Here is a 26122-nt window from a genome sequence, read left to right as displayed (position 1 = left end):
TGTAACTTTTGAAGTTGCAGTAATATAGTGCTGATATCTTATGTAAAAACAAAACTTTAAAATATTGAAACCTTTAAGCTGCTGGATTTTTTCTCCCAAACACAGTCAAAGTCCACTTTCTATCAACAGGGGGAGCCCAAAGAAAAGCCAGAAATGGTCTGATTCAGAAAACCTGGAAGTGATGGAACAAATATTGAAAATACTTTTGGATCATTGTGGACAAAGGTGGAAGGTGGATGGCTAATATATTTAACTGAGTCAGAATCAAGAAAGATCTTGAAAGGATAAACACTGGGCAGAATCTAATAAGATGAAATTAAATAGTGATAAACATAAAACCTTAAACATCAGTGCAAAAATTACTTTCACAAATAGAAAAAGAGGGTTGCTTGGCCAGTGTTTGTCTGTAAACTATCTGGACTGCAATCTCAGTTAGAGTCATCAGTGCTAGCTAAAAAAGTTAACACATTCCTGGGCTGCATCAAAGGAGGCAGGACTTTTAGAAACAATGAAATAAAAGTCCCTCTGCTCTCATCAAACTTAATCTGGATTATTGGGTTCTGTTCTGGTTAAAACAGATAAACTGGAGAGTTTCCAGAGGAGAGTAGCCAACATAATGAAGAATGTTGGGTCTTTTTCATAGGATGATTTTCTACCTCTTAACCACAAAGATGAGAAGAAATTTCAGAACATCCAACAAATTTTAAGATTACAAACAAGGTCAATGCCAGAAGCAGTGCTGGAGTAGCCTCTGGACAAGTAGAGGATTTCCACTAGAGTTTCCCATAAGGCTTCTGGAAAGAAAATGAACAATCATTGGGCCATGGAACTGGCCACAACTTGAAAAAGCAAACCTGGAAATCCTTGTCCTTCACTACTATGGTAAATCATGAGGACAAACAACGGATCCATTGGGAAGAGGTTAACCATCTCGCAGTCCCAGATATGTTTTCTTTCCAGTAGAGCTTCACTTCCAAGTTAGCACTCTAAGTAGGTTAGTCCTCCAGTATAGGCAGAGATGTCAAACCCACTGCTCAATAGGTGGGCTCTAGGGATCCATTTTCATTTGTGTTTGACACAGTGTATTAGAGGATTGCATAGGTCTCTGGTAGTGTTCATGGGTCACAGTAAATCCTTTATTTTGTACTTTTCTTTCTAGTGATATGAAGGCTATTCTGTTTTCAATAATTTCAGTCTGAAATATGCATAAAGATCCCAGGATCCTTTTCTCTTTTCTCTTTGAATTTTTTCCTTTCCTCACCAATCTATCCAATTAAGTCCTATTGATGTTATAGCCATGATGCCTTTTGTCTTCATACCCTCATGTTCCCACCCATTGCCCTAGTTCAAACTTTCTTTGATGTTTCTCAGCCTTCTCTCTCTCCTTCACACAATTGCAAAAAGAAAACAAAAGAAAATTCCATCCCCAAAACTAAACAAAACTCAAACCCCCATCCTTTTAAAGTGTAGGTCTGAGTAAGACTTTAAGGCTTTAAAAATCTTCATTTTTTCATTTCCTTGCCAATCTTCTCCCTCTTCCTGCCTCTTCCCACCCCACTGCTTTCCAAATAAAGTTCAAGTTCTATATTCTGGTATTTAAGATCTCCCCCAATCTGGTTTCAATCTTCCCTTATTTCAAATTACTCTTAATGGATACTATACTGAATTATTTATCAATTGCCAATCTCATTCTTTTCTCTCCATTTACACATTATTATATTTACACGTGCTTTCCACCATATCTAGAACAGATTCTTCCACATTTCTACCTGTTGAAAAAACACAAAGATTTCTTTCAAGTCTCAAACCAGCTCCCTTCCCCAATCAAACCTTGTCACGATTGGGATTGATCTCTTCTTCTTTGAATTTCATTCTTACTTTATTTTGATTCTTTGGTACCTCTGTCAATCAATTAATCATATCAGCAAGCATTTACTGTGGACAAAGTATTGTGCTAGGCACCAAAGATACAAGTACAAAAATGAGACAATTCCTATCCTCAAAAATAATTTTTCCCCCAGGAGAATGTGATACGTTTACAAATCAGAATATATATATATATATATATATATATATATGTATATATATACATATATATGTATACACACACACACACACTCACACACACACACACACACATATATATATATATATATATATATATATATATACACATGTTACATTGATTTGAAGAAGAGCTCTAATAATGGGGGGAGGGGAATTAAGAAAAGCCTTTTGGAGGATGTGACACTTGAATTGAAGTGAAAAGAAGGAGTATAACAAGCATGGGGGACATTCTTTGCAAAAGTACAGAAGCAGGAGTTAGCAATTGTCTGTAGGGCAATACACATTGGTATAGTTTGGCTATGAAGCATAAAATAACTGGATTCAGCTTAGAAAGAGAGGTTAATGGCAGTTTGTTAAAGGCTTTAAATAACAAGTGGAGGAGGCTTTATTTTATCCTAGGAGTAACAGGACTTCTTGAAGCTTCTTGAACAGGGGAGTGACAAAAGCATTGCAAACCCTCTGAAATTTATAATATCTTATTTATATTCATATCTTATATTGCAATTAGATTATAAACTCTTTGAGATCAGGGGCTATGTAACTTTTAATTTCTCTATCATTAATCTCTAGAATAGTATCATGAATATAATAAGTCCTTAATAAATGTTGAGAAAAACCTAGGATAGAGGAAAAATTATTCATCTGTTGTGATGTAAGAAATGTATTCTTGGCATTGGATAAGCAATGTTTTATGGAGATGACTAAGTTGCTACATAATCTTAGAGGAAACAGCAAGGAAGTATTGGTAGGCCCTGGTAGCCCTTGTTGTGACATTTGATGTAGGATTCTGGTTTAATAGTGATTTGTACATTTCCTCGAAAGAATTTGAAACTAATGTATACATGTGACAATAAAGAACCAGCCACACATAAAACCATTCTCTATCTTAGAGACAGACTGCATTTTGATTTCTAGATTTTAGAACCTAAAGACAACTAAGAGATTTTTTCCTAATTCATCATATAGACCTAGAGAACCAAAATAATAATTAATAAGAATAATAGTAGGTAACATTTATATAGTGCTTTTATTATTGTTTAGTCACTTTTCAGTTATGCTCAACTCTTCATTACCCCATTCATTTATCAAGAAAACTCCTGGAAAAGATACTGAAGTGGTTTGCCATTTCCTTCTCCATCTCATTTTACAGATGAAGAAACTGAGGCAAAGAGGATGATACACTAGTAATTATCTAAGACTCAAATTCACACACTAATAAGTATCTGAGACTAAGTTTGAACTCATGAAGTCCCTTCCTGACCTGAGACCCAGCATTCCATTCACTGTATCACAAGTCCTGACTTTACACATGTGATCTCATTTGATCATTACAACACTCCTGAGAGGCAGGGGCCATTATCATCATCTTTTTACATATAAGCAATCTGATGCTCAGAGAAATTAAGTGATTTATGCAAGGTCAAACCTAAGCTTCTTATCCTAAATCTACAACTAATTAATTAATTAATTAAATACTTTTCCCCAGTTACATTCAAAACAAAAATTTTTAGATTTGTTTTTTTTTTAATTTCTGAGTTCTAGTTTCTTTCTCTTGTCTCCACCCATAATTAAGAAACCACATGTGAAGCTTTGCAAAACACTTATCCTAAATCTAGTGTATTTCCCACTAACCCTTATGTTTATCTCTCTTGTGAGGTAGGGAGTGTCAATTATTATTCTCCTCATCTTCCAGATAGATAATCTACATTATTAACTTGCTAAATGTTTTGACCAAAGTAAAATATTCAGCTAGTATCAAAGCTAAGACTAGAAACTATTTCTTAATTCTGAATAACTAAATGATATTATTGACACAAAATAGACTAGACAAAAGTAGGATGTGCAGTTAATTTCCTAATGGTAAAGTTTTTTTATCAATTCACCATTTCCCCCAAATACCCTCTCTTTTCCAAACTCCAATACATTTTTTTCCCCTGCCTTTCCTATTTTCATTGAGAGCTCCATCATCTTTTTGGATGATTTTGATTTCCTTTCACAAGCTCATTCATCCCTATTTTTTATTCTCCATCACTGTATCTATCCAAAAAGTTGTCATCTTGTCAATTATACCTTTACAATACCTTGGATCAGTCCTCTTCTTTTCACTTTTGCAGATAGACTTTAGTGCAGGTGCTCATCATTTCTTCGATAGTTTACTATAATAGTTTTCTATTTGGTCTTTACTATTTCTAATTTATCCTCCAAACAGCTGCCAAATTGATATAATTCTTAAGCATAGATTTGACCATGTCACTCTCCTGATCAAGAAGTTTCAGAGGGTCCCTATTGCCTCTAGGGTAAACTACAAACCCTTTTGTCTGGCATTCAAAATTTTTCACAACCTGGTTCTAGTATATGTTTCCAGATTGATTGGACATCATTCTCATTCACAAACTTTATGTTTGAAGCAAAGTGGCCTAATTGTCGTCCTTGCACACGATATTTGATCTCTTAATTCTGTGCTTTTGCAAAAACTGTCTCTCATTCCTGGAATGCTGCTCTTCTTCACCTCTACTTCATAAAATCCCTAACTTCCTTTAAAGGATAACTCAAGTGCTACCACCAACATGAAGCCTTTCCCGATCTACCTTTATCTCCACCAGAGGTTCCTTGTATCTTACTCTTAGAATTATTTGCATTACTTTGTATTTCCTTATTTGCATGTTGTTATTCCTCTTTAGAATGCAAGTTTCTTGAGGACAAGAACTCATGTGTGTGTGTGTGTGTGTGTGTGTGTGTATTCCAAGTCCCTACACAATGCCTGGCTTATTGAATTGTGAAATCCTTACATTCATCATATTATAGTATAGTTGATTTCATATTTTGAATATACACATGTGATTTTTCCAAAAAGTTCAAGTTTAAGATATTCATCTCCAGAATGTTACCCATCCTAGATTACATTAGTCTACAACGAAGAGCAAAGTATTAAAACTGAAGCTTGCAACACCCCATGTACCATGGAAAGAATCATATACGGGTTTTTCTTCTGTTTAAGCTATATCCCATGGGATATTTGACCAGAAGATTCACAATTTGATGCAATAAGTCAATTGGACAAAAATGAAAAGAGTGAGCATGAGATTCTCTAAATACATTAGCTGTCCAACTGTAATTGCCTCTTATCAAACAATGACAAATCCCAGTAGATTATTATACACATATGCTAACATATGCAAGTCTTTATGTTTGCAGAATGCTTTTAAAAACATTTTTTCCACATATTATTATATATATTGACTATGTTTTTTAATGTGTAATTTTTTTACTTTTTTATTTTATGGAATAAAACAAGAAATCTTATAACAAAGTTTAAGAAAAAAGATCACAGCATGTGGAAATGCACATCTATTATGTATAACTTGCTATATATTTTGATTATATAATAAAGTTATCATGTAAATTTCTTCTTTCTCCTCTTCCCCAAACTAAACACTGCCCTCTTTAGATACAAGTGTATATATGTAGAATTATTTTGTATATATTTCTATTTATCAATTCTTCCTTTGAATGTACATTGTGTTTTTCTTCATGTTCTTTATAGTCAATTTGAGTATTTATAATGGTATAAGTGACTTATTCACTCAAAGTCATTTTTAAACAATATTATTATTACTGTATACAGTGTTCTCTTGGGTCTACTCATTTTGTTCTTCTTTATTTTGTGTAAATCTTCGCATGTTTTTCTAAGATCACTGAGATCATAATTTCTAAAATTGCACCAGTAGTCCATCACAGTCACATAGTTCAACCATTCGCCTTTTGATGGATATTCCAGCAATTTCCAGTTTTTTGTCAGTTCTCTCACAAAGAGAGCTGCTATAAACATTTTAGAACATATTGTTTCTTTTACTTTTTCTTCATCATCTGTTCCTTTGATGAATTCTTCTCTGAAAATTATTGATTTTTTTAAAGTAAGTAATATCTTGTGGTGTAAATTATGTTTATGAAATTAGTTTCATTATTTTTATAACAATTTCTATTTTGTGGGACAATTAGCTTTTGTCACTATTAGCCAATGTCATTACTACCACAGGGTCACTTCTTCTCTATTACTCCTCTCAAAAATGTCTATTTATTAACTCTCTTACAATGCTTGACATACCTCATTTCCTTTGCCTCCAGCGCTGGACTTCATTTCCTTTGGTTGCTTGCAAAAGAAAACATAGTGAGTATTTAGACAAAGAAGATGAGCACCCACTAATGACACATGCTACTGTTTTTTTTTTTTTTTTTTTGCAATCTTTTTTTGTCACTAAAGCACTGACCTAAATGTATCTTGCACTTTTACCACAGGATAAACATAGAGATCTGCCCAGATTCTACAACTTAGTACAATATCCTGTGTCACCAAATGGTTTATTTGTGGTTTCCAAAATTGTACTGAGATGATTGAGTGAAGATATTTTTAAGATTGCATTTTCTAAAACCTAAGTTTGGAGAAAAGATATGGACACAAGAACTTTTAGAACACATTTAACATTTGCCTAGCACATAGTAAGCACTAATAAATGCTACTTGACTAATGAACTTTCCCTGTCTGGAAAAAAGTCACATTGCCTGTACTACCAGGGAATGAATCCCATCCTTCCCCATGTAGTTGGATGATATGGTAGAACAGAGGGGTCAGGCATCCAGTCCATGGGCTGCTCATATGGCCCCAAAGACTTCTGAGTGTGGCTCAAACCAGATTAAGATGTGATAGGGAATTATTTAACAAAAAACATAAATATACAAAAAGAAATATAAAATTTAATTTTAAAACTAAGTCAGAATGTAGCCTAGAGGATCGTTTGTATGGTTTAGTGGCCCCCATTTCTATCTGAGATTGATACCAGTGTTGTAGAGAATTTGCAGGACTAGGTTTCCCAGAATTCTCTATTGCTTTAAGGGTTAACAATGCACATGTATAGATATTTCTCGATGTTAATAAAATTTTTTTCTTCTTGCTGTATGACTACGAAGAGCAGATCAGAGGAAATTCCAAGGATGATATATGTAGGGACAGAAGGACAAAGTAAAAGATGCCATTCAGGTAGCAACTGTTTCCCTTTTCTACTGGTCACTGAGGAGCTGTAGCCCCTATCATCACCATTCTTGTTAAGGGTTATCAATCAGTAGCCCCAAATATACCTAACCAACCACCAGAAGAACAAAGAATGAAAGATTAGCTGGCCTACAGTAGCAATAGAGCAAAGTCATCAATAGAATGAAGGAGACAACATTTTCTTTACAAAGGAAATGGACCCTGGATAACTAATTAGCAGATCTGAGTTCTTGTCCCCACTCTGACTAGCTATGTGATGCTGGACAAATCATTTCTCCTTTGTGGGCCACAAGAAAATTAGATTATTGGATTTGATGGTTTCTAAGCAATGGAAATCTCTAAAATCTATGCATGCATAAACTTTTGTTTGCTTCTTGGTTCACCCTTCTTTATCACCATGGTGTGAAATCTTTCATCTATTTTGGATTCAAAGGAAGAAATGTTGTCAGGAAATGACTTAATGACAGAAAGACAGCTACTTTGTATACATGTAGAATATATATACATTATATACATTACATATTTACATGTATATAATATATATAAATATATTCATGTTTATATATTATATATGATGGAATAGAATAGAATAATATATCAGAGTTGGAAGGGGCCAACCTATACCAGAAACACATATCCCTCTTTTTGTGATATCTGTGATAGATTGTCATATAGCCTTTTCTGGGTAACTCACTAAATATGAGGTTCACTGGATTAGAAAGAATAAAAACCTGATGATCTATTTTATTATTCCTTCTCTTGTGTTTAGGCAGCTTTTGTCCATCCCAGATGACTTCTTTAACTTTTCTTCCTTCCAGCCCATGTTTTTGTCTCTAATTTTTTGTCTTTATGTTTCCAAATAATGAAATCTCTTGTCAGTTCCTTGAAAGCAAGACTTAAACCTAACCGAAACTTTGTTAAATCCTGGGTGACACTTCAATGACATGAAATCTATATATACATATTTCAATAAATATTTGATGCTGATTACAAAAAATTCGTAAGTACCTATATTTGTTGGGTATTCTGCTAAGTGGACTGAGCTATTTGATTTCCATAGAAACATCTCAACTCAAACCATTTATCAAAACTCCAAACCAAAGTTGATATTGTACAAAATGACATGATTTGGCAAAGATCCATACTGATCTCTCTCTCTTTGTCTTTCCCTCCCCTCTAAAATGTATATACACATATACGTGTATACACATACATGTTTATATGTTTACATATATACACATACATATATATGCACACACACATATATATCAGTTAAGGAGACAGAATAGTGTGGGACTGGGCTAAGGAACAGCAGTGCTGATTCATTATTGCTAGTATTAGAAGACCCAAATTCAAATACATATTTTGATATATATTATCTAGTGTCCTTGGTTATTTAAAATCTTTTTTGGGTCTTGCTTCCTCTTCTATAAAATGAGAAGTTGAACTTGGTGATCTTGGAGTACCTTCTATTTCTAGAATTTTTTTATTTTACAGGATTGAAACTTCTGGAAGTCAGAGACCATATCAGATTATGCTCAGCACACTTGGAATAGGTATATTCTGAATATCATTAATTAGAATTGTGAATTATACACCCCTAAGGAAAAGCAGCAAGGTCTTTGGAAAATGATCTAGAAAATAAACAAAGGGGAACAAAAGGCAATAATAGGAAAAGAAATTTAGCTTAAAGGAAGAGAAGGAAATTGAGTTCTTGCTGAATAAGCAGAAAGGAGGACTTGATTGGAAGCCTTCTGGCTTCTATTCCAGATGGATTTGTGTTTAGCAATCATGACAGAGAACCTCTGTGTTTCTAAAATTGATAATCTAAAGATGAGTTTTTAAGTCAAATACACTGTTATTGGATATTATCTTTTCTCTGTTACAACAAAAATAACAAGAATGCTGAATATATATTATGATTTTTGTGGGACAGACTGATTCTTTCTGTCATCATTGTCATACTCAACATTAGCAGCAACAACATCTAATCCTTCTCATCACCATAATAGGTACTGAATACCTACCAAGTGTCTGGTGTTCTGATAATTATTACAAAAGCATTTTTCTCTAGTGAAAGTATAAATAGCCTATATCTCTTTCAATGATCAATAAAGAACAGCATTGTGCCTTGTACTTTAGGGAAATAATACTAGCTATCAAGCTTACCAAGTGTCGAAATTCTACTGAGAGACTACCATTGGAAGATTCTTCGATGTTCATGGCTTTGACATGTGTTCCACAAAGGATGAACCTACGGTTGCTAGAAAACAGATTTTTGCTATTTACATGGTAGCAGATATAATACAATTCGGAAACTATTTAACAAAAATTGTCTAGGGAGATTTCTTACCTTACAGTTGAAACATTCCTGCAAAACCAAATAAGATTTACTCTTAAGACCATCTGTTCATTATATGTTGTCAACCCTTCCTGACATACTTAAAAAAGTAACTAGCATGCCATTTCAATTATTTATACTAAATTACTCTTCAAGTCTTTATTAGATCCCTATCTACATATTCATATTTAAAAGTTAAATGTTTTCATTTCATTAATGCTTAATTTTTAAAACTGAATCAGAAACTTCCTCACTTGTAAGAGTGTATTACTCAGTCTTGGTTCATTTATAAATCATATTCATTTGTATATTCTTATATCTCATACATGTCAACATTAATACTTCTTTTTTAATATCCACTTACTTGTCAATAGTTGCTTTAACTTTTATCTGATAGTTCAGTTCAGGCAATTTAATCAGAAGTCTGAAACAAATTAATAAAAAAAATGACCATAAGTCAGACTATACAATCTCCTTTTATGCCTCAAAATAGATAAAAATAGATATGGTTATAAAGATACATATATTATAATGCAATTAATGTCAGAATCACCTGCCTTCATAGGTGTCCAACAAGGGTTTTGAAAATCAGTGTTTACATACTTAGTTTTCCAATATAATGCCATTCATTTAGCTAGTCTTAATGCTATATGGCTAACATCTGGAAAAGATTTTCTCAATATTGTTTTAGCATAGCCAACTTCATCAAAATGAACAAAATAATATCAACATTGGTCAGTTTGGGAATTCAATTTTATGTGTATTATTCTGGCTTTAGACCTTGGGAAATATATTTGAAGAAGAATTAACTATTAACAAATGTATTAAAGTCTTTGTAGCTTTACTGAGAAAAATAATCATTTGTTGGCTTATAGCCATATGTCTTGTTGACAACAGTGATGTTGCCTAGGCTTCTGGTAGGCAACATAAGATTGTGCAATAAATAGGTACTTATAAGATCAGAGTGTGCAATTTCTTAGCAACAAGAAAAAACAACTTTAACAAACTTAGAAGACCCAACTTTTAAGAAATAGTAACTGTATCCTTTCTAGCTGTGTCATTATGATGCTAAATAATGAAGATGCTAAAATAATTCTATATTAATGCACATTACCTGAAGTCTGATTTTTAGCCCTGATATAAAGGATGGCAACTGAAGCTCAGAGAATCTAAGTGACTTTCCCTAAATTATAAAACAGAATTAACAGAGAGGGAATTTGAACATAGATTCTCTCATACTAAGCCTATTGCTCTTTCAAGTTCAATCCCATGCTCTATATATGTGGGATAAAATCAACTTAATGTCTGGAATAAGGAAGAAGACTGTAAAAATTAATGAATTGTTTTTCTGTTTATACTTCTTACCCCCCAAACTAAATATTTGTTTAAGGAAAACCTTATTCTTTGATCAGAAACCCTTACATACGAAAATCCTTGCTGAGATTGGAATCTGGTGATGAGTTTTAGTTGCCTGAAATTTAAACATTCTTTTTAAAACACAAACAAATCCATACACTAATGAAGCAACTAATACCATGCAATCAATATAGAACTTCTCATTTTAAAATATAGGCAGAAAAGAACAGAAGAAGGTCAGTGAGAAACACAGCCAAGTGGGACAACTTTGAAATTTCCATGTTGAATATGTTATACACTTGGAGGGAGAAGTTTACTGAATAAGATGCAGATTTGCAGCTGTGTGGCCAATGTTCTTTTCCTCTTCTGATTTATATGTGCAAATGTTACCTTATTGGGTGTTTGTTAAATTCAAAAACCACTTTTTTTTTTTAAAAGAAAAAAGGTAGAAGTTCTTAGCTAAGTAAGTTCCCTTTCATAACTGCCGCATAAAAATAATAATATAAAGTAGTCTAATTGTTCTTTCCTCCCATAATGCTTTTCTACTGACATTAGAATTATTACTCAGTTTTTACACATATCTTTCATGTCCTTATAACTTGTTCCACATTTGCATATTGTGCTATTCATTGGCATTGCAAATCATGTTCTTAAATGAGACTAAAAATACTTCAGGTTCAGTTTACAGGATGGTCCAGACCTATGATTTCATCAGTGTAGAGAAGTCCTGCTGTGGAAACTTCCTCTAATGATATGCAGCCCGGCAATTCATCTGTAACATGGTCTTGGGAAATTGCCTGAAGTAAATGAGGTTAAGTACTTTGCCCACAATAATACAAGACAACTGGCATGCAGGTTAAATGTAAGATTTGAAGGCAAGTCTTCCCGAGTCCAAGACTGACCTATCCAGTTTGCTATGCTCTGGAATACTATTTTTGTTAATATTTATGGTTTATCATTCCCCTCCCCCCCCCAAAAAAAAAGTCAATCAAGAAAGATCTCATATTTAACTTGTTACCCAAGGAACTTCAAAACTTCCTGATAAAAACAGAAGACCAAGAAGTGCTCGTATATTAGGACAAAAGCCTTATATCGGGACAATATTTAATCCCAGGTGGTATTTTTTAACAATCTAAAATTTCCTAAAGGGGAATTGTCAGTGGAATAGGGCTGGAGATCCCTTGCCTACTATACTCATCAACGAGCATTTATTAAGTGCTTACTATGTCCCAACACTGTGCTAAGTGATATGGACCAAAATGAAATAGTCCTTACTTTTGGGTTATATTCTGTCAGAGGAATATGGGACAAAATATACTTTTTGAACACAAGTTAAACAGTTATCTTTTCTACATTTCAGGGGCTAGGGATATGGTGCCTCTCCAATCTAGAAAAGTTGCCTAAAACTTTTTGGCTTTCTCTTTGTACCAGAAAAGTCTGAATTTTTTCTTTTTCTTTTATGGGATGTTTATAGTACCTTATTGTAAAATTTAGGTTAAGTAGTTAGTCATGGGCCCTATGCCATCTGCTGGCCTTTATGTATTCTTTGTGGGTTATCTGCAGCTTCTGCAAAATTCTCCCCAAATTCCCATTTATTTCACAAAGACTTACTGAATTACTCTATTTCTGTTCTTTGGCCCAGGCTGTCCCCCATGTCTGAAATCTACTTTCCCAACACCTTTTCAAATTCCTAGCTTCTTTCAAAGCACAGATGAGGTCCAACCTCTCATTTCCTGATGCTTTTGCCTCTACCTTTCCATTCCTTATCTTTACAATTGTAAGTAATGTCTGCATGTTGAAATTACTTTGTATAAACTTTGCATAAATAGTTTGGTATTCTAGAAGTCTCAGTGTTATTTTAAGCTATCAAAGCTTTTTTTTTTATACCTATGGTTATCCCTTCCATATTGTGATTTTTCCCCATCATGGTTTTTGATATATATATCAGAGGTCGGCACAAGAAATTAAATGAGAATTTGGGGGGAGTTTTGCAGAAGCCATATTTAACAAGAAAGGCCAGCAGATGACACGGAAAAAGTTTTAAAATTCAGAAATGTACATGGGTGGTATTGTATAATATCAGTATATTTTATCTATTAGTACCATAATCAGTCTTCTTCTCTAATACAGAGGGAGGATAAAAAAATTTACATACTCTTAACTATATCCCCCACACACAATGTAGAAGAGATACCCATACTTCTCAGGGTAGAAACTGCCTTTTTTTTTTTTTTTTTGTCTCTGGGGCCCCAAAGTTCAGCACAAAGTTCAGGATTGCTTGAGAAATAGCATGGTGTAATGGATAAGGGTTGGTCTTGGATTCAGGAGGAAATGGGATCAAATCTTACTTCTGATACTTACTAGTTGTATGACTGACTATTGGGAAGTCAATTAACCTTCCAGTGTCCCCAGACAACTCTTTAAAGAGCAAGATAAAGATAGTTGCCAATTTACAATGTTTTTTGTTGTTGTTATTGTTGTTGTTGTTGTTCAGTTATGTCTGACTCTTTGTGATTGCATTTGGGGTTTTCTTGGTAAAGATACTGGAATGGTTTGCCATTTCCTTATCCAACTCATTTTATAGATGAAGAAACTCAGGCAAACAAGGTTAAGTGACTTACCCAGAATCACACAGCTAGTAAGTGTGCCGAATCTGAACTCAGGTCTTCTTGACTTCAGGCCCAACACTTTATCCACTGTGCCATCTAGCTGCATTGACAGAGGGAATTTCTACAACAGTTCTCTGCATCAATGGAATCACAGTCTATAAACTACTCCCATCAATTTGATTTCTTTAATACTATAGACCCTCCTATCTCCAGGTAGGGATAATATCCCCAATAGAGATTCTTATAAATCTAATAAACATCTGGAATAAATATGAAAACACGAAGCAGGAGGTAAAAATGGTGAATATATTTTTGAACAGAGAAAAATGTTTCAAAGGAAGAAAAGTAGATTAAACATTATTTTTCTTTTTCAATTCTAAACCTTCTACTTACAACCATAGTAAGAGTTAGGGTTCTTTAATGCTATTATTTAAAATACTCTCTTAGAGACCAAAATTTTCGTCTTTTAAAATTCCATTTACTTGACTTTGTTAACTTATTAAATATACATATAAAAAACTTTGTGCTAATTAGTCTGTAAAGATACAAAGAGAGTTTCACTTCATTGGAGGGTGGAGGTAGGATACAACATGTATATAAATCAGTAAATATTAATTATATATAATATAGCATAAATTCATTTGACAGGGAGAGAGTATTAATAACTGGGGGGATAACCTCCAAATAAATTTTTCTACCTACATATAAACATGCACACACACATGTGACATATCAGTCTCCAGAGATATAACACATTAACCTACCTTAGTTTCACAGTGAATTGTATGAGGGTTTTAAGTACCAGTGGTCTCTGGGGATGAGTTGGCATGCATGGCTGCCGTTCAACCACAAATGAGCTAACAGCAAAGAAAATACAGGCATTATTTGAAAATACAAAGTTTATAGGCAAACTGAAAACTATAGATGAATAGGTTGAATTTTTCTGAAGGAGGATATACCCTAAATCAAGTTCCAGTCTTGCCATCTTCTAAATCAATTCTAATTATAGGTAGTTTTCACCACATGTAAACAGTGCACATCGTCTAAAATAAAAGTATCAGAAAATTCCTGACTTCAATTCAAATAAACTTTTTCTTTCTTAAAAAATAAAATCATAACAATCACAACCATCTCATTTTGTAGACAGTTCAGTGCCTGAACCAAAGGTCATCCAGGTGGTAAATTGCAGAGTTCAACTCTGCAATTGGATTCAAACTCACATCTTCTGACTACAAATCCAGTGCTCCTTCTACAGTACCACATTGCATTGACATGTTTTCTCTTTACTTCTATGGTATTCAGTCAAAAAGAAACCATTAGAATCCCCTTTTCTCAAAGGTAAAAACCAAGCCAGTGATGGATCTGTTGGCTTGTTTGATGTCACATTGAGTGAGTCACCAGCAGAGGTTCCAGAATAGAAAACAGTTTTTCTAACGCAGGTCTACCTAACTGTCCTCGACAAGTCATTGGTATGTTGTTCCACTTGACAAATCCCTTGTTTCCCTACCTTTCCAACCCCAGTATTTAAATCATGACCAAGAAACCACAGGAAGAGCATATTGAGTTAATTTCATAAGACCTGAAAGCTGAATGGCATTTAAGATACTTTACGTACTTTCGGAAAAGGTTGTAGATCAAGAAGTTGATTAGTTCTTGCAAATGAGACCTTTGTACTGGAATAGGATCACCTTCATATGATACTTTGGTGGATTGCTCATCTAGCTTTTCCATTTGCCTTCTGACTTGGAAAAGACTTTCTGCCAACAGGGTAAAACTATTGAAAAACAAAGAAGGATAGAAATATCTTTTTTTCCATTTAACAATTGACTTGACCCAACTCCCCATACATATTTTGCATTAATTCGTATATAAATCTGCCTTATCATAACATATATGTGTATACATATACAGTATTTATATAAAAATAAACATACTCATATGTTTAATTAATTAACACACAGCTAGGTGGTATAGGAGACAAAGAGCTAAACTTGGAGTCAGGAAGACCTGAGTTCAAATTTTGCTTCAGATACTCAGTAGATATGTGATACTAGGCAAATTATTTAACTTTTGTCTGACTTAGTTTACTCATCTGTGAAGTGGGCATAATAGCACCTACCTCAATGAATTATTGTAAAGAACAAATGAATCAACATATACAAAGTGCTTTGTAGACTTTAAGGTACTCTATAAATGCTATATATATATATATATATATATATGCTATACATATACATGATATATATTTATACACACATTTATGTGTATATAATATATATTTACATTTGTCTACAGATATACACACACAAACCTATGAATCTATGTACATAGATGTGTCAAATGTTTCCTACTTCATGGCTTACATTTTATAAGAGAAAAAAAATCTCATCAATATCTGACATCAATTCTAATAGATCAAATCCTTTTATTCTTTCTTAATTAAATTACTTGTAAACACCTTCAGATATGCACTTGGCAGATTTAATATTCATTCCAAGACCAGTAAAATCCATAATGATTCTATTATTTTTAACCATATAAATCATGATCCAAAAGAATGTAATGTGTGCATTAAGTTTTATGTGATGTATTGCATGTATTTATTGCTATTAATAAAATATAATAAAAACCATCTTATCTTTGTCACTTGTGGTATATTCAGCAAATAGCACTTGACTTTCAGAAAAATATAATTTTAAAAGGCCTATGACTCACTAGGATGCATGAGAATTAAGGTGAATTTAGAAATATTTTCTCCTCAAATTTGATTTGGTTTTAACATGTGGTGAGTACTATCTATTGTGATCTTGATGGGACTAAAAAATAACCAAATCTCAAAGATAGAAGGTTGGCATGAAGAACAGAAAGGAGATGAAATGACTGTAGATGATATCCCAAAGTTACCTCTTATTCCAGAGAAGCTTTCTAAAATATTTTGAATATAGAAAACAAGGAGAGGGGGCTTGTCAAGCTTGGGAAACTAGTATCATTCTTGTGACACATTCATTGTGTCTAAACAATACTGCACTTCCCATAGATCTCTGAGAAGTCATAAGTCCAATGCACTTAGCATTGGGCATAGATTTTTGACAAGCACAAGCATATGTTTGGGTCTCCTACTGCTTTTTGGGGATATTTACTTTGTTTTCTTATCAGAAGAAGCATCTAGAGGTTAGAAAAGCAAAATAATCTCTAGAAGGAAAATCAATACATTTTAAAATGAGCCCAATTCTTTCTTTCTGTCAAGCAGGGCAAGCAGGTCAGAGCTCTTACAGCATGCTGTCTGAATTGGCACTCATACTTTCAATCTTAATGGATTGTGCTATTAGGAAGAAATTTGGAGGTTGGACTGAGCTTTTCATTTCTTCTTTATTACATCTTTTGACAATTCTTTCAATTGGATACTTATATTTTATACTTCTTGGAAAAAACCTCTCTCGCTGATGCTTTCTAATGCAGAGAAATAGTATGTGCATGTGTGTGCAATGTGTAGTTGTGCACACAAGTGTATAGTTTTTCATATAGGATAGCAGTTATTATAGATTTGGGATTTTTTATTTACTTACAATAAAGTAACATCTAGGAAATGGATATCTTCGACAGAGAAGATCTAATTCAGTTCCAATTGATCAATAATAGACAGAAACAGCTACACTCAGAGAAGGAACATTTGGGAAATGAGTGTAAACTGTTTGCATTTTTGTTTTTCTTCCCAGATTATTTTTACCTTCAATTCTTCCCTTGCAACAAGAGAACTGTTCGGTTCTGCACACATATATTGTATCTAGGATATACTATAACATATTTAACATGTATAAGTCTGCTTGCCATCTAGGGGACAGGGTGGAGGGAGGGAAGGGAAAAATCGGAACAGAAGTGAGTGCAAGGGATAATGTTGCAAAAAATTACCCATGCATTTGTTCTGTCAATAAAAAGTTATAATTATTTTAAAAAAGCAACATCTACTGAATATCTTTGTAAAATTTTTGAACTTTGCTATCTAAGGCTGTAGAGTTAAATTTTAATCAGTTAAAAAACATTTATTAAGCAACTGCTACATACCAGGCATTATGCTAAGTACTGAGGATGCAAAAAGCAACAAGTCAGCCTCTCAAGAAATAATGGATATGACACATAATCAATTATTTACAAGATAACAGAAATAACAGAAAGGAAGGCATAGAATTCAGAGGGAAATGTTTTCTGTAAAAGATGAGGTTTTAGTGGAGATTTAAAAGCAAGCCAGGGAAGTTGGTAGGTGGAGTAAAGGGAGAAGAATGCCCCTTAATTTTTGATAATTATGGGAAAATATGGGCAATGAAAAGGTACATGGTGGGTGTGAGAGTGATGCAACACAGAGTCCTAGTGTCTTAATGTAGAGCTTAGTATAAGTTTTAAGTAAAACCTAGAACTGTTCTAAGACTTTGGGGACACCATATTACTAATGAAGATACTATACAATGAATGTCTGAGAGATATATGACCAGTGAAGGTGGTGGGCAAATCATGTGATAAGAAGCATGGGTAGGGATGAGCTGTCCTTGGAATAATTGGAGGAAGTACCCACATAAATAAGATCAATAAATCTGTTTCTCATGAAAGTCCCCAGTGTAAGAACTTGCTGATGGAAGAAGGTATGTGTCAGAGAAAAGATTCTTACTGATTCCAAAGGTTATTTTGAAACATTCAGTATTGATAATTCAGGAGCCAAATTTAATCAATCCTTCACATAATCAACAATATATGATGCTTTGATTTGTGTAGAAGAATCATTGCAAACTAGCTTAGATTTATACAGTATTTGAAAGTTTACCCAAAGTACTTGAAACATTCTGGCTCTATGTTTTTGATTATAACACTCCTTAGTTATTAACAGACCATCAACAGGCTGAATGAATTCACAGTTCTGGGCTAAGTCTGAAGTTTCTCATGGGCTGGGCCATTCTGAAGTTTTTGACTTCCTGTGGTTTTCACTAGAAACTAAAAGCAGAAGAAGTTTACCAGTTTTGAAGCTGATCAAGGCCACTATGCAATGGACCACCAATACAGGCAATTTGCTGACGCCTCTTCCAATCAAGCAGTTCTTCTAGAAGCATGGTATTCATCAGGGTCTCAATTTCACTTATTATTTTTGTTATTTTGTTGAGGACTTCCTGAAAGGAAGAACAATAGGTTAATAGAGGAAATCAGATTCATTGGTCATCCAATTTATGAAAACTTTTCTAGTCTACTTTGGACTAGAGATCTAGATGTCTGAAAAGATAACTGTTAGCCTCCTTCCTATTAAATACTATATTCTACTCCCTACCAATATGCATTATACTTACAGTTATATGTTACCTTGGGGAAAATGCATAATTATGATAATCTCACCATATAACAATATTCCAGCTCCTTGCTATAAATGATTTGGAATCTTAGAAAATCATCTAGACAAATAGAATCCAATCCAAATCAATAAATATTTAAGTATCTACTATGTGAAAGTCACTAGGGAATTAAAAAACAAAGCAAAAAATAGTCCCTCTGATAGTTTCTTACATATTACTAAAAATAGAGCAAATATTATTTTAAAATATTTATTTGTAAATACATCCTTAAATCAAAAAGTGAATATTACAATTATTTTGGTTGTATCAATATTTAATTGCATTCAATTGTAATAAATTTAATTAAATTATAGATGTGATAAATTATAAAAATAATTAATAAATTCCAAATGAATATAAACACAATGCGTATGTATATATTATAAACTGAAATTAGATTACTAACTTTTCAAAATGTTTTTACTAAAGTCATGTAGTGTTAAAAGCACTAGTGACTAGATCATGAATCTGAGCCCTGGGTTTCCTATCCTGGTTCTTCCACTAAAAAGTTGTGCCATTGGGACAAATATTCATTCTTTGAGCTTTCTTATCTGTAAAGATATTGACTTAGGTATCATATATATCATGATCTTGAAATTTTTTATAGTTTTGAAAGTCTGTGATTTTACAAGTGAATATTTTTTGAGGGGATGAAGAAATTTGGGTTACTTGATGTGCCCATGGTCACAAAACTGGTAAGTATTAAATATCTGAGACCAGATTTGAACTTAAGAAGGACCAGTGTTCTATTTACTGTGCCATCTAGCTGCCCTTGTAGTGCAAATGATGCACTGCAAGTGAATATATACCAAACTTAATGGCATATTTTACATTTATATAATAGACTGATTATTAATAAATGATACCAGTAAGTGAATGGGATAGATGTTCAATTCTAGAGTTGGAAAATCTTGGATTTAAGTCTGTCTTCAACACATACAAACTGCATGATCATAGACAAAACAAGTCAATTAACCTCTCAGTACTAAAGAGATTTCAAGATACTCAAGATTTTAAGTTGCAAGCTAGCTTATTTATCTATATCTACTTTTTTTCTGTCTACATCAATGGAGAAAAGGAATTGCTACATCGGGAATTCCTCAAACAGATGAAGTCATAGGTCTGGAAACATCTTTCTTCCATTTAAAAATATAGTGCAAAGTAATATACTATTTTATCTTGAAGCTGTCTTCATTTAAAAAAATGGAATACAAATATGATGTATAAAGGCTTATAATTAATTAGCTATCTAAAGGGAATAAAATAATCTGTGATTAAAATTTTGCATCCATAAATTCCTTCATGAAAAAAATGGAGGCAGATTTGTTAAAATTTGAAAGAAAAGAATTTTTGGTGGCATTAGTAATGTTTTTTTAAAAAATTGATTTATTAATATCTTTTGATTTTATATCACCTTTATATTACTGGGGATCCATCTTTAACAATATATACTGAGGTTGTCTAATATGCATATGTATGTATATAAGCATTTATTGATAATTCCTTAAACATCCTAACTTCTAGTTCTTTAACTTATTAATTTCCCATTACTTATTTCACCTCCATCAGTAATAAAACTATAGTTAATTAGTCAATATGCATTTATTAAATTCCTCCTATGTGCCCCAATCTATCTTTCTAATACCCATAATAGTTCCATTTCCATTTTCATGAATACTGATATTCCTTTTTCTGATCATGATCTGTTGTGATTCCATCCTCTTCTCTACCTTTCAACTTCTAACCTTATTCTTTGTCCATATCATAATTTTGAATTCCTTAATCCCCTCAGTTCTTTTCTAGGTCTGTAACACTGCTTAACTCAACTTGTTATTCTTTTCTCAAATTCCTTGCTCCTTTTTCTTAAGGCCAATCTTGACAAGTCAAACCTTTTTTTTTTTTTTTTTAATAGCTTTTTATTTACAGGTTATATGTATAGGTAAACTTTACAGCATTAACAATTGACAAACCTCTTGTTCCAATTTTTCATCTCTTACCTCCCACCCCCTCCCCCAGATGGCAGGATGACCAGTAGATGTTAAATATATTAATATATAAATTAGATACACAATAAGTATACATGACCAAACTGTTATTTTGCTGTACAAAAAGAATCAGACTCTGAAATATTATACAATTAGCTTGTGAAGGAAATAAAAAATGCAGGTGGGCATGAATATAGGGATTGGGAATTCAATGAATTGGTTTTTAGTCATCTCCCAAAGTTCTTTCTCTGGGCGTAGCTGGTTCAGTTCATTACTGCTCCATTGGAAATGATTTGGTTGATCTCCTTGCTGAGGATGGCCAGGTCCATCAGAACTGGTCATCATATAGTATTGTTGAAGTATATAATGATCTCCTGGTCCTGCTTGTTTCACTCAGCATCAGTTCGTGTAAGTCTCTCCAGGTCTTTCTGAAATCATTCTGTTGGTCATTTCTTACAGAACAATAATATTCCATAATATTCATATACCACAATTTATTCAGCCATTCTCCAACTGATGGGCATCCACTCAGTTTCCAGTTTCTAGCCACTACAAAGAGGGTTGCCACAAACATTCGTGCACATACAGGTCCCTTTCCCTTCTTTATGATCTCTTTGGGATATAAGCCCAGTACTAACACTGCTGGATCAAAGGGTATGCACAGTTTGATAACTTTTTGAGCATAGTTCCAAATTGCTCTCCAGAATGGTTGGATTCGTTCACAACTCCACCAACAATGCATCATTGTCCCAGTTTTCCCGCATCCCCTCCAACAATCATCATTATTTTTTCCTGTCATCTTAGCCAATCTGACAGGTGTGTAGTGGTATCTTAGAGTTGTCTTAATTTGCATTTCTCTGATTAATAATGACTTGGAGCATCTTTTCATATGATTAGAAATAGTTTCAATTTCTTCATCTGAGAATTTGACGTCAAACCTTAGCCATGGACTACTCCCACTGTTCTCTGCTTTTGTTCCTATTCACATGTTAAACAAAGCTGGAGAATATCATGAAAAACTGTGCTAAGTCTATTGCAAATTTATGTTACACAATCCCAACTGAACTCTCACTACAAGACAATTCTCTTACTCTTTTTCTAAACTATTTCATCACTCCTCAATTTTCCTATGGCTCACTTCCCATCTGCTCAATTTATAATCTTATTTCATATTTCACTGAAACAACTGAGATTCATGAAATATTCTTCTCATATCTTCCACATCTCACATTACTCAGATGCATTCTGCCACTACCTTCTCCTTCACCCTTCACTCATGTGAAGAGTAACCCTTTTCTTCTCCAACACAAACTCTTTTACATGCACAAAAAATCCCATTCCATCTAATTTTCTCCATCTATAGATTCCTCACTCACTAATCTTTAATTTCTTTCTTGTCTATGTCCTGGTCTTAGATTAAAAAAAAAAAAACCTAATTTGATCTGTCTTTGCCACTTATTGTTGTGATACAGGAGCCACTTGCTAGTGGCTGCTGGAGGTCTAACTCAGACCTGTAGAATGGATCTCTTCATGTGAGAGGATGATGATGATACAAGGAGACTGAGAGTCAGTTGTGTTCTCTTACCTCTCAGAGGCCTCCAATTTATTTCATTCCCAATCCACAAAGAATATCTGTGAAGGTTGCTTTGCAATGCCTTCAAGTTTATGATTCACAGCTGTGAAGGCTCTTGGAGAATTGATCTGCCCCTTCACCTAGGCATGGTCCTTAATAACGTATCATCATATCTGTCCTCCATTAGCCCCAGAGTGACTAAATGCCCTCTTCCCCCCCTCCCAAATCCCCCCTGCCCCCATTATTTATTTATTTATGGATTCTTTTTTTAATTAAAGTTTTTAATTTTCAAGACATATACATAGATAACTTTCAACATTCACTCTTGCAAAACCTTGTATTCCAAATTTTTTCCCTCCCTTCCCTTTATTTTCTCCCCTATTTGGCAAGTAATCCAATATATTTTAAACATGTACAATTCTTATATATATATATATATATATATATATATATATTTCCACAATTATCATGCTTCGCAAGAAAAATCAGATCAAAAAGGGAAAAAATGAGAAAGAAAACAAAATGCAAGCAAACAACAACAAAAAAAGTGAAAATACTATGTTATGATCTATACTCAGTCCCTGCAGTCCTCTCTCTAGGTGTAGATGACTCTCTTCATCACAAGACCATTGGAACTGGGCTGAATCATCTCATTGCTGAAAAGAATGCTAAACTCTTGAAAGGATCATCCATAACAATGTCTCCAATCCCTTTCCTCTCTCTTAATTCTCTGAAGATTTGCTTCTGACATCATTAAATTGAAACAAATCTCCAAAGTTACCAATGATCTCTTAATTGCCAAATCTAATGGCCTTATCTCAGTCTTCATCCTTCTTGACTTCTATGTATTCTTCAACAGTATTAATCACTCTTTGATATATTCTTCTTTCTAGGTTTTTGTAACACTGATCTCTCTTTGTTCTCTTACTTTTATGACCATTCTGTTTCTGCCTCCTTTTCTGGTTCTTAATCCAGAGACACCTCCAGGCTCTGTGCATAACCCTCCCCCTCTTCTACCTCTATTCTATTTTGCTTTGTGATCTCATCAGCTCCCATGTGTTCAATTATCATCTCTATGCAGCTGATTGTCAAATCTATTATCAAGTCCTAACTTTTTTCTTCCAACCCTTTATTTTCAAATGTCTATTATACATCTCATACTGGATATCCCATATCCATTTTAGAAGTAAAGCCATTTTCCTTCAAATCTTCCTTCACATCAGTCCATCCTCCATGCAGCTATCAAAATGGTCTTCCTAAAGTGGGAGTCTGACCACATCACTCTCCAATTCGATAAACTCCAGTAGCTCTCTATTACCCCCAGGATCAAATATAAAACTCTGTTTATCTTTTAATAATTGCCTTTTCATACCTTCCAGTTCTTCATAAGTGGATGCTCCCCACCATGTACTCTATATTCTGGTGACTCTGGCACCATAGCTCCTCCTCCTCCTCCAAGACTCTCCACCTCCCAAATCCATTCATTTTCACTGGCATAATAGTGATGCTCTCTTCTTTCACCTTTACCCCCTGACTTTCCTGGTTTCCTTCAAATCTAAGCTTTTATTCCACCTTCTACAAGAAACCATTTTGATTTTCTTCTAGTACCTTTTCTCTGTGACTAGTTCCAATTTATCCTGTTACATATCTTATTTGTTCATAGTTGTTTGCGTGTTCTCTTCTCACTTTAGTTTGGCAGTTCTATGAGGACAGTGACTATGTTTTTGTTTTCCTTTATATTCTCAGTTTCCTGGAACACAGTAGGGACTTAATAAATGTTTGTTAACTGGATTTGTTTTTCTGTTTCTGCTTATTTCTCTCTCTATCAGTTTATGTGTCTTTCTCTGTTCCTTTGAAGTCTTTATATTTGCACTTTATTATAGAGGAAAAATACTCCACCATGTTCATGTACCATAATTTGTTCAGATATCCACCAGCTAATAAGGATCTGCTTTTTAATTCTTTGCTACCACAAGAAGCACTGCTATAAATATTTCAGTGTGCTAGGCTTCTTCCTGCCTTTGACTTCTTTGAGTTCTATGCCTGATATTAATAATATTGCAAAGTAGCTGTGTGACATAGTAGATAAAATACTAGATTTTAGCTTAAAAAGACAAATTTAAATCACACACTTAATGACTGTGTGATCTTTGATAAGGTACTAAAACTCTCAGCTTCAGTCAAGCCTATTCTTTCTGGAAAATAGCCATGATAGTACCTACCCCATAAGGTTGTTGCAAGGATCACATAAAATAACATGTGTGAAGTAGAACCCTTAAAGCACTATGCATTAGCATTAGCAATTATTATTCAGATATTTTTATTTTTAGGAAATGGAACACTTTTCCCACTCCACATTTTACAAAGAGAGCAGAGGGTTTTGGTTTTGGTTTTTTTACTTTTGCATTTGTATCCCCAGAACCTAGAACAGTATTTGGCACACACACACAAGGCTGGACCTTGAGTGTAAGTTAAATTATTACAATCAGCAACAACTGAATGGTACCAATGGAATTATTCAATTATATGTCTTTTGTCTGAGTACACATTGAAGCAATTACTTTATCAAATAAAGGTAAGCAACATTAAATATTCATTTATGTTCCCCACAAGATATTGTAAAATTAAATAAAACAACTAAAACATATATGAACTTGTCTTAATTGCATATACTAGAAATTGGTAAAAATCTTCAAAATAAACTTGGCTATAGTACATAGCCCATCAATGAAATATCCCATCAGCTTTTGGAAGACTAACCTTGAAAACAAATCCAAACTTACAAAAAATAAATGAAGCAGTGAATACTATACCTAGAAGTAAACTGATTTGCCTATGACATGGACTCTAAGTAAATTAAATGGAGTAGAAGTTTAGGAAATAACCAAAATCCCTGCAAAATCTTCTTTACTAACCTTTCTTTTGAAGTCTAGTGTATTCAGCATGTCTTGCAATGTCAAAACTTCCTGCTTCACGAGAACATTGTTTTTATCACCTTGGTCTGTGGTAGAAAAAAAAAAAGAAAAACAAAACCAAATGGGAAATGGAGAAAAAATAAAACAAAAAACAGAATCCTTTCCATGGTAAACTTTCCCTGTGGCATGGTTAAGTTTGTCTAAATTTGCAATACTTATTTGTGGATTCTAATAAAAGTTCTGGTTCAAGAGTAAAAATTTAGAAGCAGTGTGTATTTACTCTATGCTTATGGCCTATATAGTTTTTTCTCTTATCTAGAAATGTGAGAATAAGTGGAAAGAAAACAGATGGGGAGGATTAAAAAAAGAGATATATAAGGAGAAACATTTTTCACTTATTGTCCATTTAATGTTTGAGGAAGAGAGAAAGAAGGAAAAAAGGGAGAGAGGGAAATTTCCACAAGCCAGCACTTTGTAACTCTTTTCCAGCAATGAGGGATGCGGTAGTCACTTTGTATCCCTCATACCACCACTCAAAGTTCAGGACACTCTGTAGTTACTTAATAAATAATTATTGATGTGACATAACTAAGAGAGCTAAAAATCCTGAAATGTCTTGATTTAAAATAAAGATCAGGTTGCACTGAATTTTACTAAGTGTATTTGATTATGTTCTGAAGTTTAAAAAACCAATTACTTATAAATTGCATAATGCAAACTGACTTTTTGCTCTGTTCAACTTGGGTAGTGATTAGAATCTTAATGTATTGTGCCACAGTTTCCCTAATTGCCCTGCCTCATTTTCCCTAATTGTTTTGACTCAGTTTCCCTAAATTGTTCTGCCTCAGTTTCCTTGATTG

General features: G+C 33.6%; 1 protein-coding gene across 1 annotated transcript in view; it reads right to left on the bottom strand.

Moving 5' to 3' along the window:
* STAT4 (signal transducer and activator of transcription 4) overlaps positions 1-26122 on the bottom strand; it is a 138748-nt gene that overhangs the window by 24334 nt on the left and 88292 nt on the right. Inside the window, exons 7-14 of the mRNA XM_031960295.1 lie at positions 25263-25348; positions 18422-18573; positions 15036-15194; positions 14185-14277; positions 9820-9879; positions 9468-9485; positions 9284-9377; positions 6173-6217 (exon numbers count right to left, since the gene is read on the bottom strand). Of these exons, the coding sequence (XP_031816155.1) occupies positions 6173-6217; positions 9284-9377; positions 9468-9485; positions 9820-9879; positions 14185-14277; positions 15036-15194; positions 18422-18573; positions 25263-25348 (707 nt within the window). The remainder of the gene's footprint in view (positions 1-6172; positions 6218-9283; positions 9378-9467; positions 9486-9819; positions 9880-14184; positions 14278-15035; positions 15195-18421; positions 18574-25262; positions 25349-26122) is intronic.

This window comes from Sarcophilus harrisii, chromosome 3 (genome assembly GCF_902635505.1).
Source record: "Sarcophilus harrisii chromosome 3, mSarHar1.11, whole genome shotgun sequence".
NCBI lineage: Eukaryota > Metazoa > Chordata > Mammalia > Dasyuromorphia > Dasyuridae > Sarcophilus > Sarcophilus harrisii.
Note: the sequence above shows the minus strand (reverse complement) of the source record. Positions and strands in the feature narration are given on the sequence as shown.